This window comes from Gopherus flavomarginatus, chromosome 10, assembly GCF_025201925.1.
Source record: "Gopherus flavomarginatus isolate rGopFla2 chromosome 10, rGopFla2.mat.asm, whole genome shotgun sequence".
Classification (NCBI taxonomy): Eukaryota; Metazoa; Chordata; order Testudines; family Testudinidae; genus Gopherus; species Gopherus flavomarginatus.
The window spans coordinates 46,825,485-46,845,739 of NC_066626.1; the positions used below are offsets into that span (position 1 = coordinate 46,825,485).

General features: G+C 38.2%; 1 protein-coding gene across 9 annotated transcripts in view; it reads left to right on the plus strand.

Annotated features, from left to right (window-relative positions):
• The window catches only part of LOC127030419 (sodium channel protein type 3 subunit alpha), a 126,467-nt gene that overhangs the window by 97,716 nt on the left and 8,496 nt on the right, over positions 1-20,255 (plus strand). For all 9 annotated transcript variants that reach the window (XM_050916879.1, XM_050916872.1, XM_050916871.1 and 6 more), the window contains 6 exons: positions 615-769; positions 2,427-2,600; positions 10,865-10,987; positions 14,902-15,183; positions 16,905-16,958; positions 18,494-18,631. In XM_050916879.1, coding sequence (XP_050772836.1) covers positions 615-769; positions 2,427-2,600; positions 10,865-10,987; positions 14,902-15,183; positions 16,905-16,958; positions 18,494-18,631 — 926 coding nt within the window. The remainder of the gene's footprint in view (positions 1-614; positions 770-2,426; positions 2,601-10,864; positions 10,988-14,901; positions 15,184-16,904; positions 16,959-18,493; positions 18,632-20,255) is intronic.

Consider the following 20,255-nt stretch of genomic DNA (forward strand, 5'->3'; position numbering starts at 1 on the left):
AGTTATGAAAACCAGAGTTACGAACTGACCAGTCAACCATGCACCTCATTTGGAACTGGGAGTACGCAGCAGAGACAAAAAAAAATACAGTACAGTGCTATGTTAAACGTAAACTACTAAAAAAAAATAAAAGGGAAAGGAGCAGTTTTCTTCTGCATAGTAAAGTTTCAAAGTTGTATTAAGTCAATATTCAGTTGTAAACTTTTGAAAGAACAACCATAATGTTTTGTTCAGTGTTATGAACATTTCAGAGTTATGAATAACCTCCATTCGAGGTGTTCGTAACTCTGAGGTTCTACTGTAGTTCATAGATTGTGTGTAATATAGACAGATATTTTTAAGTCAATTTCATACTTAGTTGTAAATGCAAATCACTGTCAATTTCTCCCCATGGTTTCATTCCTAGATGTAGTTTAAATCTATTTACTATCACTATTCAGATATTCAGAACCTTGTAACGGCAAGTAGGGGATTCCAATATCAGATTTTAAAAGTATCTCATAAAGAGAGTGGCTATCAAACTAAGAAATTTTATAATAATTTGGATGCCAGAGTGATTAACTACTTCAAAATAAGTTGCTATTCCAATTTCTAGTTATTTAATATGTTTACAGGTTGTGTGCAGAAGTTCACATGTTGTCAAGTAAGTATAGAAGATGGCAAAGGCAAAATCTGGTGGACTCTTAGGAAAACCTGCTACAGCATAGTTGAACACAACTGGTTTGAGACATTCATTGTGTTCATGATTCTTCTGAGCAGTGGCGCTCTGGTGAGTGAAACAATTATGACATATTCTGAAAAATAAGTTTTTAGAAGGGTGATTTATTAGAAGTATGTTTGCATACAGGATAGCTTTTGATCAGTATGAAAATCTAATCAGTTTAAGAAATATTTGGGAATCAGCAGAAGCAAATACTCGCATTATAATGTGCAAGATAAAGATGGATAGATGTATTTTAATCGCAGCTGTGCAAAATGTTCATGCTGAAACCCAAAATCACTCAAACTTCCTGCATTTCATGTTTCATTACAGTTTTGAAATGTGAACCAAAGTTGGAAGGCTTGCTAAGATTCACATATGTTTTGATTAGAGATGGACCAAAACTAAAACACTGGGCTAAACTGTGCTTTTAATTAGACTGGTGTAAATCTGGAGTAACTTTATTAAAGCCAGTGGAGTTACCCAGGATTTATAGTGGTTACTGCAGAGTTTTGGACTTGAATACTATTGACTTTTGTTACTGTTTGGATTTGGACCAAAATTTTAAGTTGTGAGCCCATCTCTACTTCCTTCTGAGAGGACCTGAGCTGATGTATGGGTGCACAACAAAGTCATATGCAAGTCATGGTTTTGACATGAAAACGTACATATTTATGGCTTCAAATTATTTTACTTATGGGGCCATTTGAACTATCTGTTGAAGCTCCGGAACTCTTTGCATTCTACTTAAATCATCCCCTTCATACTCCACCCTGGCTCATTGTTGTGTTACTTTTATTATTTTCTAAATTTTTTGTGAGCTTTGGAATGTATAAGATTTCACTAAATGGCAGTTGTTTCCAAAAAGATTATCACTGTTCACCAGTATCCCATTTCAAATTACACAAGCTCTGCACTTGCTACCCTATCAATGGGCATAGTATATTTTCCGAAAACGAGTTACAAACATTTCCATAAATACACTTAAATATATATTTTTCTTGCCAGTTAACACTGTCTTTTTTTCTTGCATATGCTGATAGGAAAAAGGTTTTATTTAATTGGGGGAAGTAAATAAAATCTTCCTCACTACTCCTCTCTGGAAGAATATATGTATCTGGAAGAGGGGGATTTTTTGGGTTAAGCCTCATATTAAAATATTGGCAGAAAATCATTCTTTGTATTTATTTCTTGATTCAGCAATAAAATAGGATTGCAAATCCTGAAGTCTCTACAGGCAATAATTCTTACACAGGCAAATTTCTCACTAACTTCTGTGAGGGTTTATTTAAAGGTTGAGTAAAAATCTGAGAAAGGGCCTCAGGATTTGGTCTGGAATTATTTACTTTGATTTTGTAAAAACTCAATTGTGAAAAAAAATCACAGCCAATTGAGGGTCACACAAAGTACACAGAATTACATGTAGAGTCCCTATATTTCTTGTTTCTTGAAATAATAGACTGGACTTTTGCTTAAGAAAGAAAAGGATTCATATTCAAAACATATTCTCCATATTCTATTGGAGAAAGCATAAAACAAGACTGCCTCTCTCAAAGTTGGATTCCATTGAAGCATACGTAGTGAAATGGGAACTAAGTAACATAAGAGTTGAAAAGGGTGCACAAAGAAGAGACAAAAACTTAAATCCCTCCGCTTTCTTCATTTATCTAATTGATCTTTCTGAACCAGGAAGTGATATGAATACTTGCAAACTTTGTGTTCACAGGCTTTTGAAGACATATATATAGAGCAGCGCAAGACTATCAAGACCATGCTGGAATATGCTGACAAGGTTTTCACTTACATCTTCATTCTGGAAATGCTTCTGAAATGGGTGGCCTATGGTTTTCAAATGTATTTCACTAATGCCTGGTGCTGGCTGGACTTCTTGATTGTTGATGTAAGTTCTTTATTCTTCAAGTCTTTTTTGACTGATTTTCTTATCAACAAAGTTACAAAACTCACTATTGTGAAGTAGATTTCTAGTGAACACAGTAGTTTTAGCAAAAGTTTATGAAAATTTTACTAATAGCCTGTTGTTATCTGTTGGTGTTACTAAAAGTGCATTTATATTCAGAAGAAAAAACTATAACTAACAGAACATTACATACTAAACAAAAGTTAAGGTCCCATGCAAAACTCCACAATTTGTGTATATACATTATGACACAGTCTTATTATATGATCACATGTTGTTTCTCAAATAATACATTATATCATCATGTAATTTTTCTACAGCCATCCAAACTTTGCATCTAAGATACTATGTTTGGTCCAAATGCTGTCAAAGCTTTATTCCCAAGAGATTAGCCTCTATTTTGCTAGTGTTTGCAGTGAAGTAGTGAAAAAGGCAGTGGCATTAAAGTATGAAATTCACTTAGTGTAGCTGGAGTTTATTAGCTGTTTGACAATTTGTGATAAATAAGTCAGCTATGATTTGGGAGGGTTTATGATGGAAGAGGAGAGAAGCTTTCTTGGTTTCCTTCCCAGCCCTGGCATATATTTGTACAAAGTTCTTGCAGGGGTTGGATCAGTTGATGATTACCTGTTCTGTTCATTCTATGGGGCACCTGGCATTGGCCACTGTAGAAAGACAGGATACTGGGCTAGATGGACCTTTGTCTGGCTATGCTGAAAGAATGACAGGAAACGTGAGATATGGGTCAGGCCACAACTTTATTATTAGATGTCTGGGACTAACTGGGCGGATAAAATGTGCCTTACAGGTGAAAACCCCCACAATTCACCGAGGGGCGGGGTGAGTGCTTTTTTTCACCCCCTCTGCCCCCCCCCCCCGGATTCACACAGACCTTTCTGTTCATGTCCCTCCAGCAGACCCACTGCCGGGACCCTCCAATTCCAACCAATTCCAGGGATGGGGGACCTGCCACCAGCTCCCTCCCCTTTTCATCCAGGTCCCTCCAGCAATTCCCTTACCAGGACCTTACTGACCATCACCCCTTGTAGGAGTGGTTAAGGTGGACTATAATGATAGGGGGTTGGCTCCCTGCTGTACCAAGCATAGGATTCGCCAACTGCCCCCAGCTTGCTCAGTTACCAAGCACCTCTCAATTCCTTTTCCAAGCCATTTATCCAGTCTTGTGTGCCTTAATTTATGGAGTACCTGCACTTAACATCCGTTATACACTTAAATACACTATGCATGAACAGAGCCCACCTGAACCTGCTGCGAGGCAGGCCAAAAACTCCAACTGCACCTGGCCAATGTGGGGTCAAGGGAAAAATTCCCACCCAGTCCCCCTTAATGGGGTGGCTAGTGTAATGCCCACAGCAGATGTAATAACCCAGCATATTTCTGATCTAAATAGGGAGGGAGGGTGGGTGCTGCCTGGCCTGCTCCAGGTGATGAGGGCAGGGTCCACCCCCAGGCTGACCTTTTTAAACCCCTCATTCCTAGGTGGTGAATCATCCACCATGCTGACTGCTTTTCCAGCAGTTTTATGTCTCCCCTCCTCCCTCGAAGCCAGAAAGCATTGCCCTCTTCTCCTGGCCAGCCAGATAACCTCCCCCCCCATACACACACACTTTCTTAAAGTGCAGGGCAGTGATTGGTCTGACCCAGTATGGCTGTTCTTATGTTCTTACATTAATTGTCTTAAGGGATCAGTACTCCCAGAATATTTTGGTCTCCTGCCTTCCCATATTATCTGACTCAGTTCTTTAGTGAGCCAAAGTGATGTGTGTGTTCAAAAGAGTATCTTGGAGGCAAAGGTGCTTATAATTGTTGTCACTAAATGATTGTATTGCTTCACTAGGCAGCACAAATTTTGGTCCCTTTGTTGTAACGTTTCTGTTAGCATGCTCTAGAACGGGGGTAGTCAATTATTTTTTGTCAACATCCAAATTTCTTAGTCAAGGTATAGTCAAGGTCCAGGCTTCAGAGAAAATAAAAAAAACCAAAAAACCAATAATGATAATAAATAAATAAAAAGATTTTGGGTCCATTCAAAAGCATCTAGAAGTCCAGATTTGGCCCACGGTCCGCCTATTGACTACCCCACTCTAGAAATTTGTCAAGTTCAGGAGTCTCACAGGGCAAACTGGGTTAGTTGGTCTACTACTCAGCTAGGAAGTGGAGAAAAACATAATTGTCACCTGGATGAGGTAATGTATGCTACACCATGGTGAAGAGCCAGGGCCATTATGTGGTAGTCCAATGTGTGGTTTCAATAAGAGGATGGTAATGCAGAATTCAGGGGCTTCTATTTGGGAATTTTAAGGAAGAAACTTACTCACACCTTTATAGATGAGCCATAGATCATGTTTCAATTGTTCTATTTTTATAATGAAGGCTCCAATTGATTTTTTTTTTTAAACAGCATACCTGATGTAGAGTTCTTGGTGCTTTTTCAGCAATAGTACTGCCTAGGAAAAGAATCTCAGAATGAAGTCCTCAGAAGTGATAAATATTTTGCAATCTAATTGAAGATTTCCCCATTTTCCTTAATTTTATAAAAATAAGAATGACCAGACAAGAGTTGAACTTCCCACCTTCCTAGAAAAAATATATTCCATGTTCTGGAATGCAGTCAACAAATGTTTTACTGTGCTTACGGCTAATTCAGCAGTTCCCTCCTGAGCACTCCAAATCAGCTGTTCCAGAAGAAACTTATGAACTCACTTGAGAGTACGAGGGAAAGTAATAGATTCTTTAAGAGACAGATTCAGACTGTGACACAGAAGCTGTGTGTACATTCTCCTATTTATGGGGTTTATGCTTCTCTCCCGATAACCTCTTTTCCCATTGTAAAAGACTGAAGTTTGCACCTAATAAAAATTGCTCGATTGCCTGAACAACAATCAGCTAACCTATGTAGGAGATGGCCTCTCTCCCTGGGAAAAACTGCCACAACTGCTATCAGTGGAAGTGCCCAAACCAGAGCTTTATGGGTATAAAAGTAAAAGGACATCTGGCAGGACTCTGATGGTCCTGAACCTTCAAAATGTGTTCTCCCCCTTTGGTCCAGAACAGCCTGAATTTGTAGCCTTTAGGGCATGCTGCCAGGCCCATACCTTCTTGGCCCATAGTGAGCTAAAAGGTGAGTGAAGTTGGGGAACAGTTGGATGATTTTGTTAGCTATTCCATTTGTGCTTATCTAAGTTGCTGCTGGGGCAGTGTTATCTTGGTCAATTTCTGGAGTCTGTTGATTTTATTATATGTATCTTTAGAAGTTTGTTGAGTAGCCCAGAACAGGATATGGACACATTTTTTAAACTGTAGTATATAGAAGCTGAATATAATAAGATATAATCATATTAAACAAATAACATATTTGCTGAATACTACTGGGCACTAGTATAGCTAATTGGGATACAATCACTGATTTGACCTTCCTGTATCGCAGCATCTCAACTGTACATACGACTCTTAGCTTTCCTTGAAACTTAATTTCCCAGCACAAATGTTCCCCAAAAGTATTATTAATTATTATTTGTAGTACAGTAGTGTCTAGTACTATATGTACACAGAGCAGTAGACAATCCCTGCCCTAAAGAGCTTACAGTCTAAATAGACAAAACAGAAAAAGGTCCAGAGAAAGGAAGTTTTATCTCCATTTATAGTTGGGAATTAATGGTAGAGAAAGATTAAGTGATGTGCCCACATAGGAAATCTATGGTAGAGCCCATTTTAAGTTATTGCAAAACAGTTCCTGAAAGTGAATTTCTGGTTCATAATTATGACTCTTTACACAGTAAACCTAATCCTAACAGTTTTGCTCAACCAGTCAGGGAACAGAAATATACCTAGTGAATTATGTGTCTAATCAAATTAAATTATGAATACTTGTAAGGAACAAACTATAGACCAGTAATTATTCACAAAAAGTACTGTGGAATTATTTAGAAAAACAAACTTGAGAAAATCACCATCTATTTGTGGACAACTTGCAGACAGACAAATGTGAAATTCATCTACTAATGAATGTAATGAATTATTCTCACAGCTTTTGGTCAGATTTTCAAATGCACTCACTTTAATGGTAACAGAGTTGGGCTAATGTTGAGTGTTTTTGAAAATCCCATCCTGAAGCTTTAGCTTCATTACAATTCCTTGTATTTTTTCACCTGCCTTTTTTTGGCAATTTTACTTATCATACCTGCATACTCCCATCTGCCCTTGATCTTTAACTATAATATGGCTGTTGCAGGAAGCACATAAAGGCAAGTAAATAGCATCAGCTGATTTTTATAGCCCCCAACTTTTATTCTTCTTTGGCTTTATGATTCCCAATAGGGTGACCACACAGCAAATGTGAAAAATCAGGACAGTGGGTGGGAGGTAATAGGAACCTATATAAGAAAAAGACCCCAAAATTGGGCCTGTCTCTATAAAATCGGGACATCTGGTCACCCTATTCCCAGAGCATGCCTCTCAACCTGCAACAGCACAAAGGTGGAAAGCAATGTGTGACAGAGACCCAGAATGAATGACACACAAAGAAGAATATATTCACAACATGTAAACAGCTGAGGGATTCACCACTTTAGAGTAAATAACTCCCTCATATCACCTCAGTTTCATGATTCTGTATACGGTGCTCAGTCTTGTGCTGTGGGCCCAGGTTCTCTTTGGCCTGAGCTGGAAGAATACACTCCCTTTTCTTCCTACCAGTTCTGTCCTGCCTGCTACCCCCTCTGTAGCTCTTCTTTCTTCTTCCGTTTCAGCAGGGCAGGTTTCCCTCCCCTTCCCTCTTACCACTTCTCACCTGCCACTTATAGCTGACATGCCTTCCCCTTCCTGCAGTACTTCCCTCTGATAGTTTTGGGCTGTGGAAGTTGTTGAACGTGCCCTCTCTGTATTCCTGGTACTTTTTCCACCTTCCCTCCTGCTGCTCTAATGTGGGAGATCTAGGTTTCCTCTCAGACTTCACCTGCAATGGAGTTTTGGAGGCAAAAGGTCATCTTGAGAAGAGCTACTTAGGGGCATTGAATTCCTCCAAAAAGTTTTTAAAACTTTTTCAAAATATTAGACTTATATTGGGAAATCCCTATTCCTAAATATCAGTCACACATCCCTGACCCTCCCTTTTCTGCTAACATTTTTAGGAAGAGTTTAAAAGTTTATTGTTAAAATCCACTATCATTACTGCATCTATACACATACATTTATTAATTTTTAAAAAGCCCAACAGTTTCTGATTGCTAAGGTATTAAAAGATAAGTTATTTTCTTACCTAAGCAGTAAAGGAGTTGGCGCCAAAATTGAAACTAAGGATACTGAAGCAGTATAACGTATGGATTACAATAAGTATTCACACTACATATACTATAAAACTAATCCTAATGATTACAAGCAAATTATGTCCTCTCACTTTGTCCATCTTTTCCTGACTAGTTCAGTCATACAGTTGTAATTTACATTAAGTTCAATTTTTTTTTATGAAGAAACTAAAAAGGCATGAAAGTAAAAGTGCTACAGTGAGGCTGAGGACTCTACAAGTAGCATAAAGTACCTTACAGACAAAGTGGGTTGAGAAATGACTTTAACAGCCACAGCCTCACTGTTGTAAATTGGCGCAATTCTTCTGAACTCAATGGAGCTGCATCTGTTTACACAAGCTGAAGATTTTGCCCAAAGAATCCTGTTTAATTGAGACAGAGGGCTGAGAGCATCCTAAAAGTGGGACCAATGTGGGAAAGGAGTAGCTCATGAATCTGCTATTAGCATGTAAACAGTTTCAAAGGAGGTGTTTTGTCCTCCTACCTGTGGATGTGTTTAATATCGTTATACTTTATAGTTGATTCTTGAATCCATATAAAGAATGTGGTGTTTTCAATATTATGTATTCTCCCTCATCTGGGTTTGGTTATCTTTTGTTGACAGGAATGAATTATAAATATTTTGTTCACAATACAATGCATTCCACATTTTGTCATCTCTAGTATATATTAATAATGGCACAGTATAAAAAAGTACTTTTTCATTATAGATTTAGAAAGCACATAGATTATTTTAAATCTGCCTTGTAAGGACAGAAATAATATTTTATCATATTACTGAACAGTCATCAGTAAGATTTTCTTGCTAATACTGTGTTAAGGCACAGTTAATTCCTTTACAACCTTATCCATTATGGCAATAATAAAATAATATAAGCCTTTCCTTTGGTTAAAAATGCATTCTTCCGTAGACGTAATCCAGTTGAAAGGTATGTTGAGTGAATTAATTACAAAATTACTTTCTGTCAGATTACTCTATATAGCGAAATAGAATTAATCAACTATTTTATTCCTATCTGCTCTCAGATTGTCATTTCTAGATGCATACTCCCATATTTGTGGTTCAAGTCATTTTTGTTTATATATAAAATAAAACCGGGGTGCTATTTTAGCACATAAGGGGTCTTCCTTATTGTCATATCAGTGAATACTTATATCTGAAAAGTTACTTATTTTATAAATTCTGTGGGATTAAGTAAAGGTCTTAAGGATTCTTTCAAGTACTGGAAAGAAATATACATATATTCAGATATACATGTCTTCTATACTTCTGGTGGTGGAATGGTATAGGTATAGTTTAATTAAAAAAACACAACTGTGGCAAATTCTTCCACTTAAAGACTACTTAACTTAGTTTCATTTCAGACATAAAAGTTAATCCTCTCTCGAGATGGACTAATTTACATTGAGCAATCTTCTCTGATATAATACCAATATGATTTCATTGCCCATGTGTCTTTGTAAATATACAGTCGTGGTCAATAAAAAGCTGAAATTCGCCAATAGGTGTCACACAAGTATTTGAGGTAGCACTGTACTTTCCTGTATTTAGAACAGGAAATAAGTTGGGAACCTCAATTGCTTATCTGTTGGTAAACAGTGCCTTTTAAATGGCAATCACTGTAGTCCAAATCCTGCTATCCTTACTTTCATAACACTTATAATGTACAAATATGTGCCTTTAAATGGGTTGTGGTTAGGCTTTTGCTCAATAAGTCATTTTTGGACCTTAGCGATGTTGTTAATCATCCCTCTCAAATCTCTCCTCTGGAAGAAAATAGTCAAGAAAGAAGGAATGTGGCAGCTCCATCAACACTAATTTCACAGATATTAGTCACTATGTTTTTATGTCTGGGTGTGGAACAGCAACTGTATTATTAATATCTAAGGTTCATGAAGTCTTCCTAACAACAGGCCATGGGAAGATGTCCATGCTGAGTTAACACAGCAATCATCAGCCTTTCACAGGTGAACTGCTGCCACTGAAACCTACCAAACTTGTTGGTAAGCGGAAGAATAAAGAAGAGTGTTGTGGAATCTGCACCAATTACTGGGGTGTCTGCCCACTTTTTGCCAAAAATTTTTGCACTCCAGGTGTTCTGTCCACTAGTTCCTGGATTCTAAGGTAGATATGGTGGCTTACAGGAACTATGATTTTATATGGCTACCATGCATTGTTCCATGTATGACAAGGAGCTAAGACTGGATCCTTTGAGTCTGACCAAATGATCAAGTCTGTAGGGAAGGCTCATGATGTGCTGGTTAGAGCAGTGAACCAGAAGTTAGGAGAACTAGATCCCAGTCCTAGCTGTTCTATTAACTCATTGCTGCTTGACCCTGGGCAAGTTACATAACCTTTTTAAAATGAGGATAATAAATAATACTTAGCCACATCTGTAAAGTACTTAAAAACCTCAGAAAAAGGTACAAAGTATTCTTATTAAAGATCATGGGTAAAATTTTTGAAAGTGGCTAAAACCTATTGAAAGTCAGTAGAACTCAGAGCCCTAAGATACGTAGGTGCTTTTGGAAACTCTATCCTTTGAGAACAGTGAGCTATGTCCAGATATTGAACTCTAACCAGATAAGAAGAGATAAAGATAAGGCAAATTGGCAAGCAGTACAGACTAATGTATACTCTTTTTTAAAAAACAGGCCCACTTTAGGTCCATTATGGTTCCTTGCCCCTCCAACAAAATATGTGAAAATTTAAGGACTTTTTTATGTCAACAAATGTTCCATAAACAGGTGTCCTATAAGTATTTTCCCTTCCTCAATAATTTTAAATATTTCCTATGGTTAAAAAAGGAATACAGTAAAAGGAGGTCCAACCAGTCTTTAGAAACTCACATAACACATATTATATCCTAATATCAACAGCTTTGGGAAATGAATAATTATTGTTTTTCTGTTTTTCTGTAGGTGTCGTTGGTTAGTCTAATAGCCAATGCGTTGGGCTATTCCGAACTTGGTGCCATTAAATCGCTTAGGACACTAAGAGCTTTGAGACCTCTAAGAGCCTTGTCACGATTTGAAGGGATGAGGGTGAGACAAATGAAAGAACCTGAAATAATCCATGCATAAACAGAAACCATATTTGCAAAATGAGGAATGACAAATTCATGTAGAAATATTGCACTATCCTCTTTTCTATTTCATACCAGTATCTACAGTAGGATGCTGTATTACATAACTAAAACGTATATCCATTTGCAAGCATTAGCATTTACAAGCAATCACATACATTTTTAGGTTATTTACCACCTAGCTAATTACAGAGGTTTTTGTGTAAAACATTACGGAATTATCAGGATGCAATGAATGCACTGTTAATTCCTATCACATTTTCTGATGATGAGCGAAAGAAGCATAGATTCTATATTTCCCTCCTGCTAAGAAAAAAAAAGTCTAAAAAAATTGTGGCCACTTAGTTTGCAGAACTGTGGTTGCTATCTTTCTACTATGTATGGCAATCAGGTTTTAAATGATGATACTGGGGATTACTACACCGAACTCCTATGACAGAGTATATGAAAGTGTGTGAGGGAAAGGTATCTGCACAGGATTTACATGCATGTAGTTTACTTCTTACAGGTCAGACTTAGAGTGTACCCACTCTACTCATGACTACAGAGGTGAGTTATTGTCATAACATTTTTTCCCAGATCTGGACCTTAGCGTCCAAAATATGGGTGTTAGCATGAAAACCTCCAAGCTTAGTTACCAGCTTGGACCTGGTAAAGCTGCCACCAGCCAGGAATTATACAATGCCTAGCTCACTGTGGTCTCCCCAAAACCTTCCCTGGGGGACCCCCAGACTCAGATGCCTTGAGTCCTACAACAAAGGGAAATAACCCTCTCCCCTTGTTTCCTGGTTAGTTCCTCCCAGGCTCCCCTCCCTGGACGACCCTAGGAGATTCCCTGCTTCCAGTCCTGGAAACACAAGTACCGAGAGAGCTAATCTCTCTCCCCCCACTCACCCAGAGGGTATGCAAAGTCAGGCTTAGTAAATCTAACACAAAGAGATTTTCCCCCTGACTTCTTCCTCCCACCAATTCCCTGGTGAGCTGCAGACTCAATTCCCTGGAGTCCCCACTAAAGAAAAACTCCAACAGGTCTTAAAAAGAAAGCTTTATAAAAAGAAAGAAAAGTACATTAAAAATAGTCTCTGTATAAGGTGACAATCTACAGGGTCAATTGCTTAAGAAAAAAAAAGTGAATAAACGCCTTATTCCAAAAGAATACAATTTAACACATTCCAGCAACTACACACATGTAAATACAAAAAAACAATATAAACTTATTGTCTTACTATCTTTGTACTTACAACTTGGAAACAGAAGATTAGAAAGCCAGGAGACAGAAAGATCACTCTCAGAGCCAAGAGGGCACAGACACAAGACAAAGAACAAAGAACTCACACCCCAAAACTTCCCTCCACCCAGATTTGAAAAAGTCTTGTTTCCTGATTGGTCCTCTGGTCAGGTGTTTCAGGTTACTCCTTTCCAAGTGAAAGAGACATTAACCCTTAGCTATCTGTTTATGACAGTTATTCCAACCCTGGAGCTGTTATAATTCCCATTGGATTTAGGGACCTGAGTGGGGAGAAACTGTCCTTAGAACTGAGAAATTCCAGTTCCTTCTCCATTCTTCCTGGAATGCTTATTCCATCTACTTCTGCTGCCAGCCTCCATCCCCTGCCTCGTGTCAGAACTGGCATGGGACACAAAGCAACATGGTGGTGAAGAGGCTGGCAGCAGTGGGACATAAGGTATGTCAGGCACATGAGACTCCCTGCCGGCTGGAATCAGGGGCTGGGGAGGGGAACACACATTTCTGTATTTCTGAGAGGCACCTACACAGGACAGGAAGTGAGGGCTCACTCAGTAAATGGTAGAGGGAAGGATGGGGTGAAGATGGAAGACAGAGATGGGAGCAGAGTTCTTTTAGTTACTGCCCCTCAACTTTGAGTTTTATTGTGTATCAAGGCAATTTTGATGAGCCTGTGTGATTCCACCACGTTGCCTCTCTTCCCACACAGCCTTCCAATTCTTTCCTGCTTAGGAAATTACTCAGATTTCCATATCTTGCCATCTGCCTAAATATAACAGGAGTTATCTCTGTTGCAGTGACAGATGATGCTAATGCCTGAAAAAACTGATTTGTAACAAAATGGATAACATTCACATGTTAACCTTCACCTTGGAAAACTCAGCTTCTACAAAACTCCCTTTATAATCTATCTGTATACTTTAAGCTCACATACAAATAGTATTGTTTCTTTCCATTTGTCGCAGGGCTGATACACCCCGTCACCCCGTGGGGGCAGGGGAGAGGTGCATCACATCAAGTTCGAAGGGGTGCCGCGGCTCTTGGAACTGCATAGCTCAGGGACCTGAGTCCTTAATGCGGCCCTTGATAGCAGAGCAGTGCGGCGCAGTGGCCAGAATCAATATTACAGCCCCTGCTGTTGGGGCAGCACAGCCCAATGGCCAGGGGCAATACTATAGCCCCTGCTGTCGGGGCAGTGTGGCACAATGGCCAGAGTCAGTACTACTGGCAAGGTGGGGGTCTGACTGAAACACGCCGTGCCTTGGTCCAGTTCTGTTACCATTTCCCCACAAAACCTCCCTGGGTCACTTCCTACCTGAGTCTCTGGAGTCCTCCGACTCTGGGATTCTCCGGTCTCTCCCCTCTCCACAATGTCCTGTGTCAGGATCCATCTCCACGGGGCTGGCCTCTGCATCTTGGAGTGCAGGCAGTCCTCCCTCAGGAGCTGGTGACACACTTCCGCAGTCAGCCCAGACTGAGCTGCTCTGCTGGCTTTTATATCCTGCTTCCAGCTGGAGCATGCCCAGCAGAGCCGCAGGTGTGTGGCCTCCTCGGCTAAAAGAGATGGGTTAACCCGTGCTGTACCAGTGTGGGGGCTCATACACCCCATCACACCAATACTGTACAACACAATAAGAATGCATTTTTTAATAACTGATGCCAGTGAATAGTTCCTTTGTACCTGGCAACTAGATAAAATATTAGCTCTTTGCCCACACCCCATAGGCCCCAAACAAAAGCCTAGCGAAGTAAATGGAAAGACTCCTCTTGATTTTAACGGTCTTTGGATACAAAATTAACCACCTAAAATCTTAACTGCAGATAGATCTTTTGCTGTTTCCTCAGCTGCTGAATCTTCTTTTCAGAGTAAAATAGAATCATTATACATATTACAAATAACCTTTGACTCAGTTGCACTTGTTCTGATCTTTTGCAGTCACTTTTCCCTGTAGAATTGCTTAATAGTATATAAATTAAACATAGCCAAGAAAAACAAATTAACAGAAGTGTGAATTTATTTGCACTCATAAAGTCCAATGAATATAATTATTTTAGACCAAGGTTTAAAATTAATTATGTGATGAGAAAACTAAATGCATAGTACAGAGTTGCCTAACTTTTCTATGTGAATATTAGAATATCATATGTATAATTCCTAATGTTTTAATTCAGTCTGAGACACAAGTCATCACTACTGCCTACTTTATGTGTAAAATTCTTTTGCTCAGTCTTCCATCATCAGTCATTCTTCACATTTATTTAAAAAATATATTTTGTTGCACTGTTTATAGATTTTGATTTATGTTCTTAATATTTAATATTTCTTTCTCTCTTTTTTCTAGAGCACACAAATTCTAAGGCTCCATTTAACCACTATCAGGTTTTCTTTAATTTCTTTTCATACTTTTTCATTGTCTGGCTTTCCATGTAGGTTTTTAGTTCCTGCTTTTTTCAGTTTCATTAAAGATATTATTTTCTTTCAATATTTGCTAAAAGATTTCATTATAAAACATAGGCAGAAAAAAATCTATAAGTGTTAGTTTTATAGAAATATTAATAGAACATTGTGCAATTCTTTAATTATAAAAGATACACTGCGGATTTTTTGTCTTTAATTTGTATGCTAGGTGGTTGTTAATGCCCTGATAGGAGCAATTCCATCCATCATGAATGTGCTACTGGTTTGTCTGATATTCTGGCTAATCTTCAGCATCATGGGAGTAAATCTATTTGCTGGCAAGTTCTACCACTGTGTTAACACAACAACTGGTGAGATGTTTGATATCAGTGATGTTGACAATTATACTCAGTGCGAGGACCTCATAAAAAAGAATGAAAGTGCCCGATGGAAAAATGTGAAAGTAAACTTCGATAATGTAGGCGCTGGGTATCTTGCGCTGCTGCAAGTAGTAAGTGAATTTCTGTATTTTATATTTCTGTATTCGAAAAAAGTACAAGCAAAATGGGCAACTTTCATCAAAAAGCAGGTTAATTTCTTCATATACAGTCAGTACCCTTCAAAAGACTCATATTACTTTACCTGTAATTAAGATATTAATGGTACAAGAGGGATTCCTCCTGTTTACATTGATAGTCCCTAATGTTAAAAAGGCAAATTTAAGTGTTTTGATGATGCAAAATACAATTGCACCCCTTGCAGCCTGAGGAGTGAGAATTAGTCTAGGCAGGCACAAGAAACAGGGCTCTGTGGCTTCTTTAATGGTCCCCCTCCCTCCCCATCCCTCTCCCCGCTCCTTGTGGGAGTTCAGTTCCTTGTGGATTTGGGAGGGGGGAAATGGAGCTGAGAAGAGGGCAGGCATCCTAGCTGATTGGCTGGTCTGAGGAGGCGTGCCCCAGCATCCACTGGCACCCATGCACCTAAGGGGAGGGAACCTGTGCCCTTTCTCCTGGTCAGGGTGCCATTATATGCCCAGAATAACAAATCCCACCCTCCCATCCCAGGGATTATAGTAGAAACAGGTTTTCTGAGTCAGCTGTGGGCATCGTGCTAGTCACCTGTTTGGGAGAGGGAAGGAATTTTCCCCTCACTGCCAGATTGGCAGGGGCAGGATGGGTTTTTTAGTCTTCCCCACAGCAGCTCAGGGATCTGGTGGTTAGGTTAGGAGATACAGTTCAAACTGATCATTTGGCAGTTGTCCAGTGCAGATACTCATTCAATGGGGGTGGGAGTCAAGTTCCCTGGTAGACAGTAATTGGAAGTGGAGTTAGGGGATGGCCTCCCCTAAAGAAGCTGGGAATTGGGATGGAGCTCCTAATGTCTCGTTCAACAAGAAGAGAACCCACTTTTCTGTAGCCCCTTAATCCTTGTACACATGGAGGGTGGAAAGATCTCAGCATCAGGCAGGAACCAGTTGTGGACACCTAACTTCCACTAGGTGAACAAATCATGGAAGGAAGAATGACCTGCTCTGGACAAGTCCCTAGATGAGTTACATTAATAAACGTGTGGCCTACTTAAAACACATCCCTTGTGCCTTGTCTTTCTTCCTACACGGCTGGGACAAACTGTGGTTGCCACTAAAAATCTGTACAATTGTTATTTACAGATAATTAATGCAAGGGAAACCACACTAACATTAATTAGGTAAATAGGATCATTCTAAAAATGTTTTAAGAAGGACAAATGTACTAAAGACTCATAACTTTCCTATTGGATTAATATTTATAATACAGCTCTATATAGTATATTAAATGAATAGTGAAGTATTAGAAATCCACATTTTATAGTACTGCCTGGTTATACTCATTTTACCCAATACTGTTACTTAAAATGGGCAATAATTGCCACTTATTCCATACAAAAAGCTCCTAATGATATCACTGAGGCTTCTTAGTAAAGATCAAGGACCACATATGGTGCCTAGTGAAGGGATGGAGTGGTAGGATACATATGATTGGAACATTTTAGTATAGCTGATATCTATTTATGAAAAAGTGTAGGAAACTAATACTAAATACATATAATTGTATTATATGAGTGTTTTTATTGTGGTATGAACTGTGCTGGCATGAAATTGTGTCATTAAAAAAAGATTATTAAGAGATGTGCTCTAGTCATTTTGTAGGGCCTGGATTTTTACAGGTAGATAAACACTTGTTCCATTTCCAGGCTACATTTAAAGGATGGATGGATATTATGTATGCAGCTGTTGATTCACGAGATGTAAGTAGAATATAAGTTTTAAGACTATTTATATTTGTTGACTATATTCTGACATTCCGTATATGTAATGAAATTTTAATAGCTATATTGAATTGTATTCAAAATATTGAACAGTAACAACATGGATTCACTGATTATAAGGCCAAAACAACCATTTTAATCAATTAATGAGATTTCCTACATAACATGGGCTATAGAATTTCACAGAGCAATTCCTGCAGTCAAGGGAATTAATCTTCCTTATTTCTGTTAAATCCGATAATTTGTAGTTGAATTAGTCTATTTAGATTATTTTTTAGAAAACCATCCAGCCTCAATTTAAAGATGCCAAATGGTGATGGATTAAACATTGTCTTTGGTAATCATCTGTGTGAGTTGTTAAAAAAAATGATATTCAGGAAATACATACATTGAATATAGAGAAACATGCAATCTTGTTTCAAAATTGATAATTAGAGGGTCACACACTTCATTGTTCATGTACGCTGGGCACTATATGTTGCCCAACGTATTTGATGCAAATCACTTTTAATGGTTGAGGAGCATTTAAGAAGGTATCCAGGGGGGACAGAAATAGTATTTTTCAGTTCACCTCATATATATACTGTAAAGAAATCTGTATTGTGAAAGTACAACTTACAAATGTAGAATTTATTTTTACATAACTGCACTCAAAAACAAAACAAAGTAAAACTTTAGAGCCTACAAGTTGAAGCATGAAGGGGCATACAAATATTTAGCATATCTGGCATGTAAATAACTTGCAACACCAGCCATGTGAACGCTTGTTCTCACTTTCATGTGACATTGTAAATTAGAAGCGGGCAGCATTATCTCCTGTAAATGTAACCAGACCTGTTTGTCTTAGCCATTGGCTGAACAAAAAGTAGTGGACTTGTATGAGGTGAATTGAAAAATACTATTTTCTCTCTTTTCCAGTGCAAATATTTGTAATAAAAAATAATGTAAAGTGAGCACTCTGCACTTTGTATTCTGTGTTGTAATTGAAATCAATATATTTGAAAAAACATTTATTAAATAATAAATTTAAATTGGTATTCTACTATTGTGTAACAGGGCAATTAAAACTGCAATTAATTGAGACTTTTTTTCTAATTTCATGATTAATTGCAATTTTTTTTTGATCGTTTGACAGTTGTTACACTGGAAGTTGTTAATGGTTGCCATCAATCGCAGTTCTAGTTAAATCTGATGTGTGTGCCAGCCCCCACTTCCTCCTCCCCATGTACCAGGGTCCCTCATTCTTCCCCTATGCTGGGAATTGGGTGTCCCCAATTCCCCCTCCCAACAAATGGAGACTAAGGGACAGAGAGAAATTCCATCTACTTGAGCGCAAGCTTCACTTTGCTAGGCAAATAAAATATATTGCTAATATAAAGTATACTATCTACCTGTACTATGGTATCTGTATCTATTTATCTCCTCTTGCCATGACTTGCTGCTTTATGAATTAAATGAAATTTTTGATTCTCAGTGTTCATGCAGATAATATGTAAATGTATAATGTTTTATAGCTATTAGATCAGCCTAAGTATGAGGACAACCTGTACATGTATCTTTACTTTGTCATCTTTATCATCTTTGGATCATTCTTCACCTTGAACCTTTTCATTGGTGTCATCATAGACAACTTCAATCAACAAAAAAAGAAGATAAGTATTTCAAGTATTTATTTACTGCTTTAAAAGTGAACAAGATATAATAAAAGCTATGAATCCCCAAGTCAATTTCCTTTCTAGACATTCCTTACAGTGAACCAATGACTTATTCTGTGTGAAGATGATGAACACACAATTTATCTAAATAAATTCACCTTCTGCTTGTTCCTATTTTTGTAATGAAAAAATCTGCTGCCATGGATATGACTGCAACATCATAATTTCAGCACTTTGACTTCACTACAAGAAGACAAGAGAAGGCAGGCAACAATAATAGAAATATTGTTTTGTACAAATATGTTCACAGAAATTTGCAAATTGTGCAAGAAAACTTGCAATAAATAAGCAAAAGAGGAACATGTGTGTTGTCACTCTGATTAGCAGGAAAGTTATCCTCTTGGAAAAAGTCCCTCTTTAAAATTAATCAGATGCACATACTACTTAAATACTTATTCAGTGAAGTATAGCCACGAGTGGTGGGAGGGACTAGCTGCCCCAAGTACAAACCCATACATGATTCTAGGCATGTACTTGGCTTGGCACCTGTCCCCAGTGCTTGCACCACTGGGGCTACGCTTCTATTTTAGTGTGCTAGCTCTATCAGAGGTAGCGTGAGTATGTCTCCTTGGGCTGGAAATTTCACCTTCCAGTGTAGACATACCTTGAGTATATAAAACATAGATAAAATAGAAAAAAACCAAGGAAGCAACTACAAATCCAGTTCTACAAGTCTTTATAAGAATAAGCTCCATCAATTCCAACAGGACTTATCACAGGAGTAAAGCTTATTAAGGATCTGTAGGAATGACCCATATGATTCTGACCTGTTCAATTATAGGAAATGGGAGGAACTTGTAAACCATATTGAACCCTCCTTTAATTTATAGTTCATTGGAAAGGTGAAAAAAAGGCAAGAAAACAATGCGAAATTTATTTTTTTTCTCTGACTCTGTTGATCTTTCAAGTAATTTTAAAATAATGTAATTAAAAATAATTGGAGACCCTAGGATCCTAAGTATGATAATTCTTCAAGTGTCTGATGGAACTAGCAGCCTGAGAATCACCTTAAATGTCTGTGTTTGCTGTGAAAATCCTTTGGCTTCAGCTGTGGCCACTCTAATCAATTAATGAGATAAAACATTTGCATTTTACTCCCAGCTGAGTCTAAGGCAAAACTCAGCTGTGAATGAACATCTTTAAACAGTCAGCATTTCTCTTCAGAATAACTGCAGACCAACCTGAAGCTTCTTCAGATGCCTCAAGGGGCAAATCCCATGACTTGAGGCTTAAGTTTCCAGTTTAGTAGACACTAACAGCCTAAATTTATCACTTGATGGACATTTAATTATGTCCATAATCAACTAACACAAATGTTAGAGTGCTGAAAGCACTCACAAATCAAATAGTCAGATATTTGACTGGTAGCATTTGTACCTGCAAAATAGAGGCTAATGTGAAAAACAAATAACAGGCCCTGAAAGGCTTAGGCTTTGTCTACACTACAGACTTCTACAAATGTAGCTATGTCAGTCGAGGATGGGGTGACCAGATAGCAAGTGTCAAATATTGGGACGGGGATAGGAGCCCATATGAGAAAAGCCCCAAATATTGGGACTGT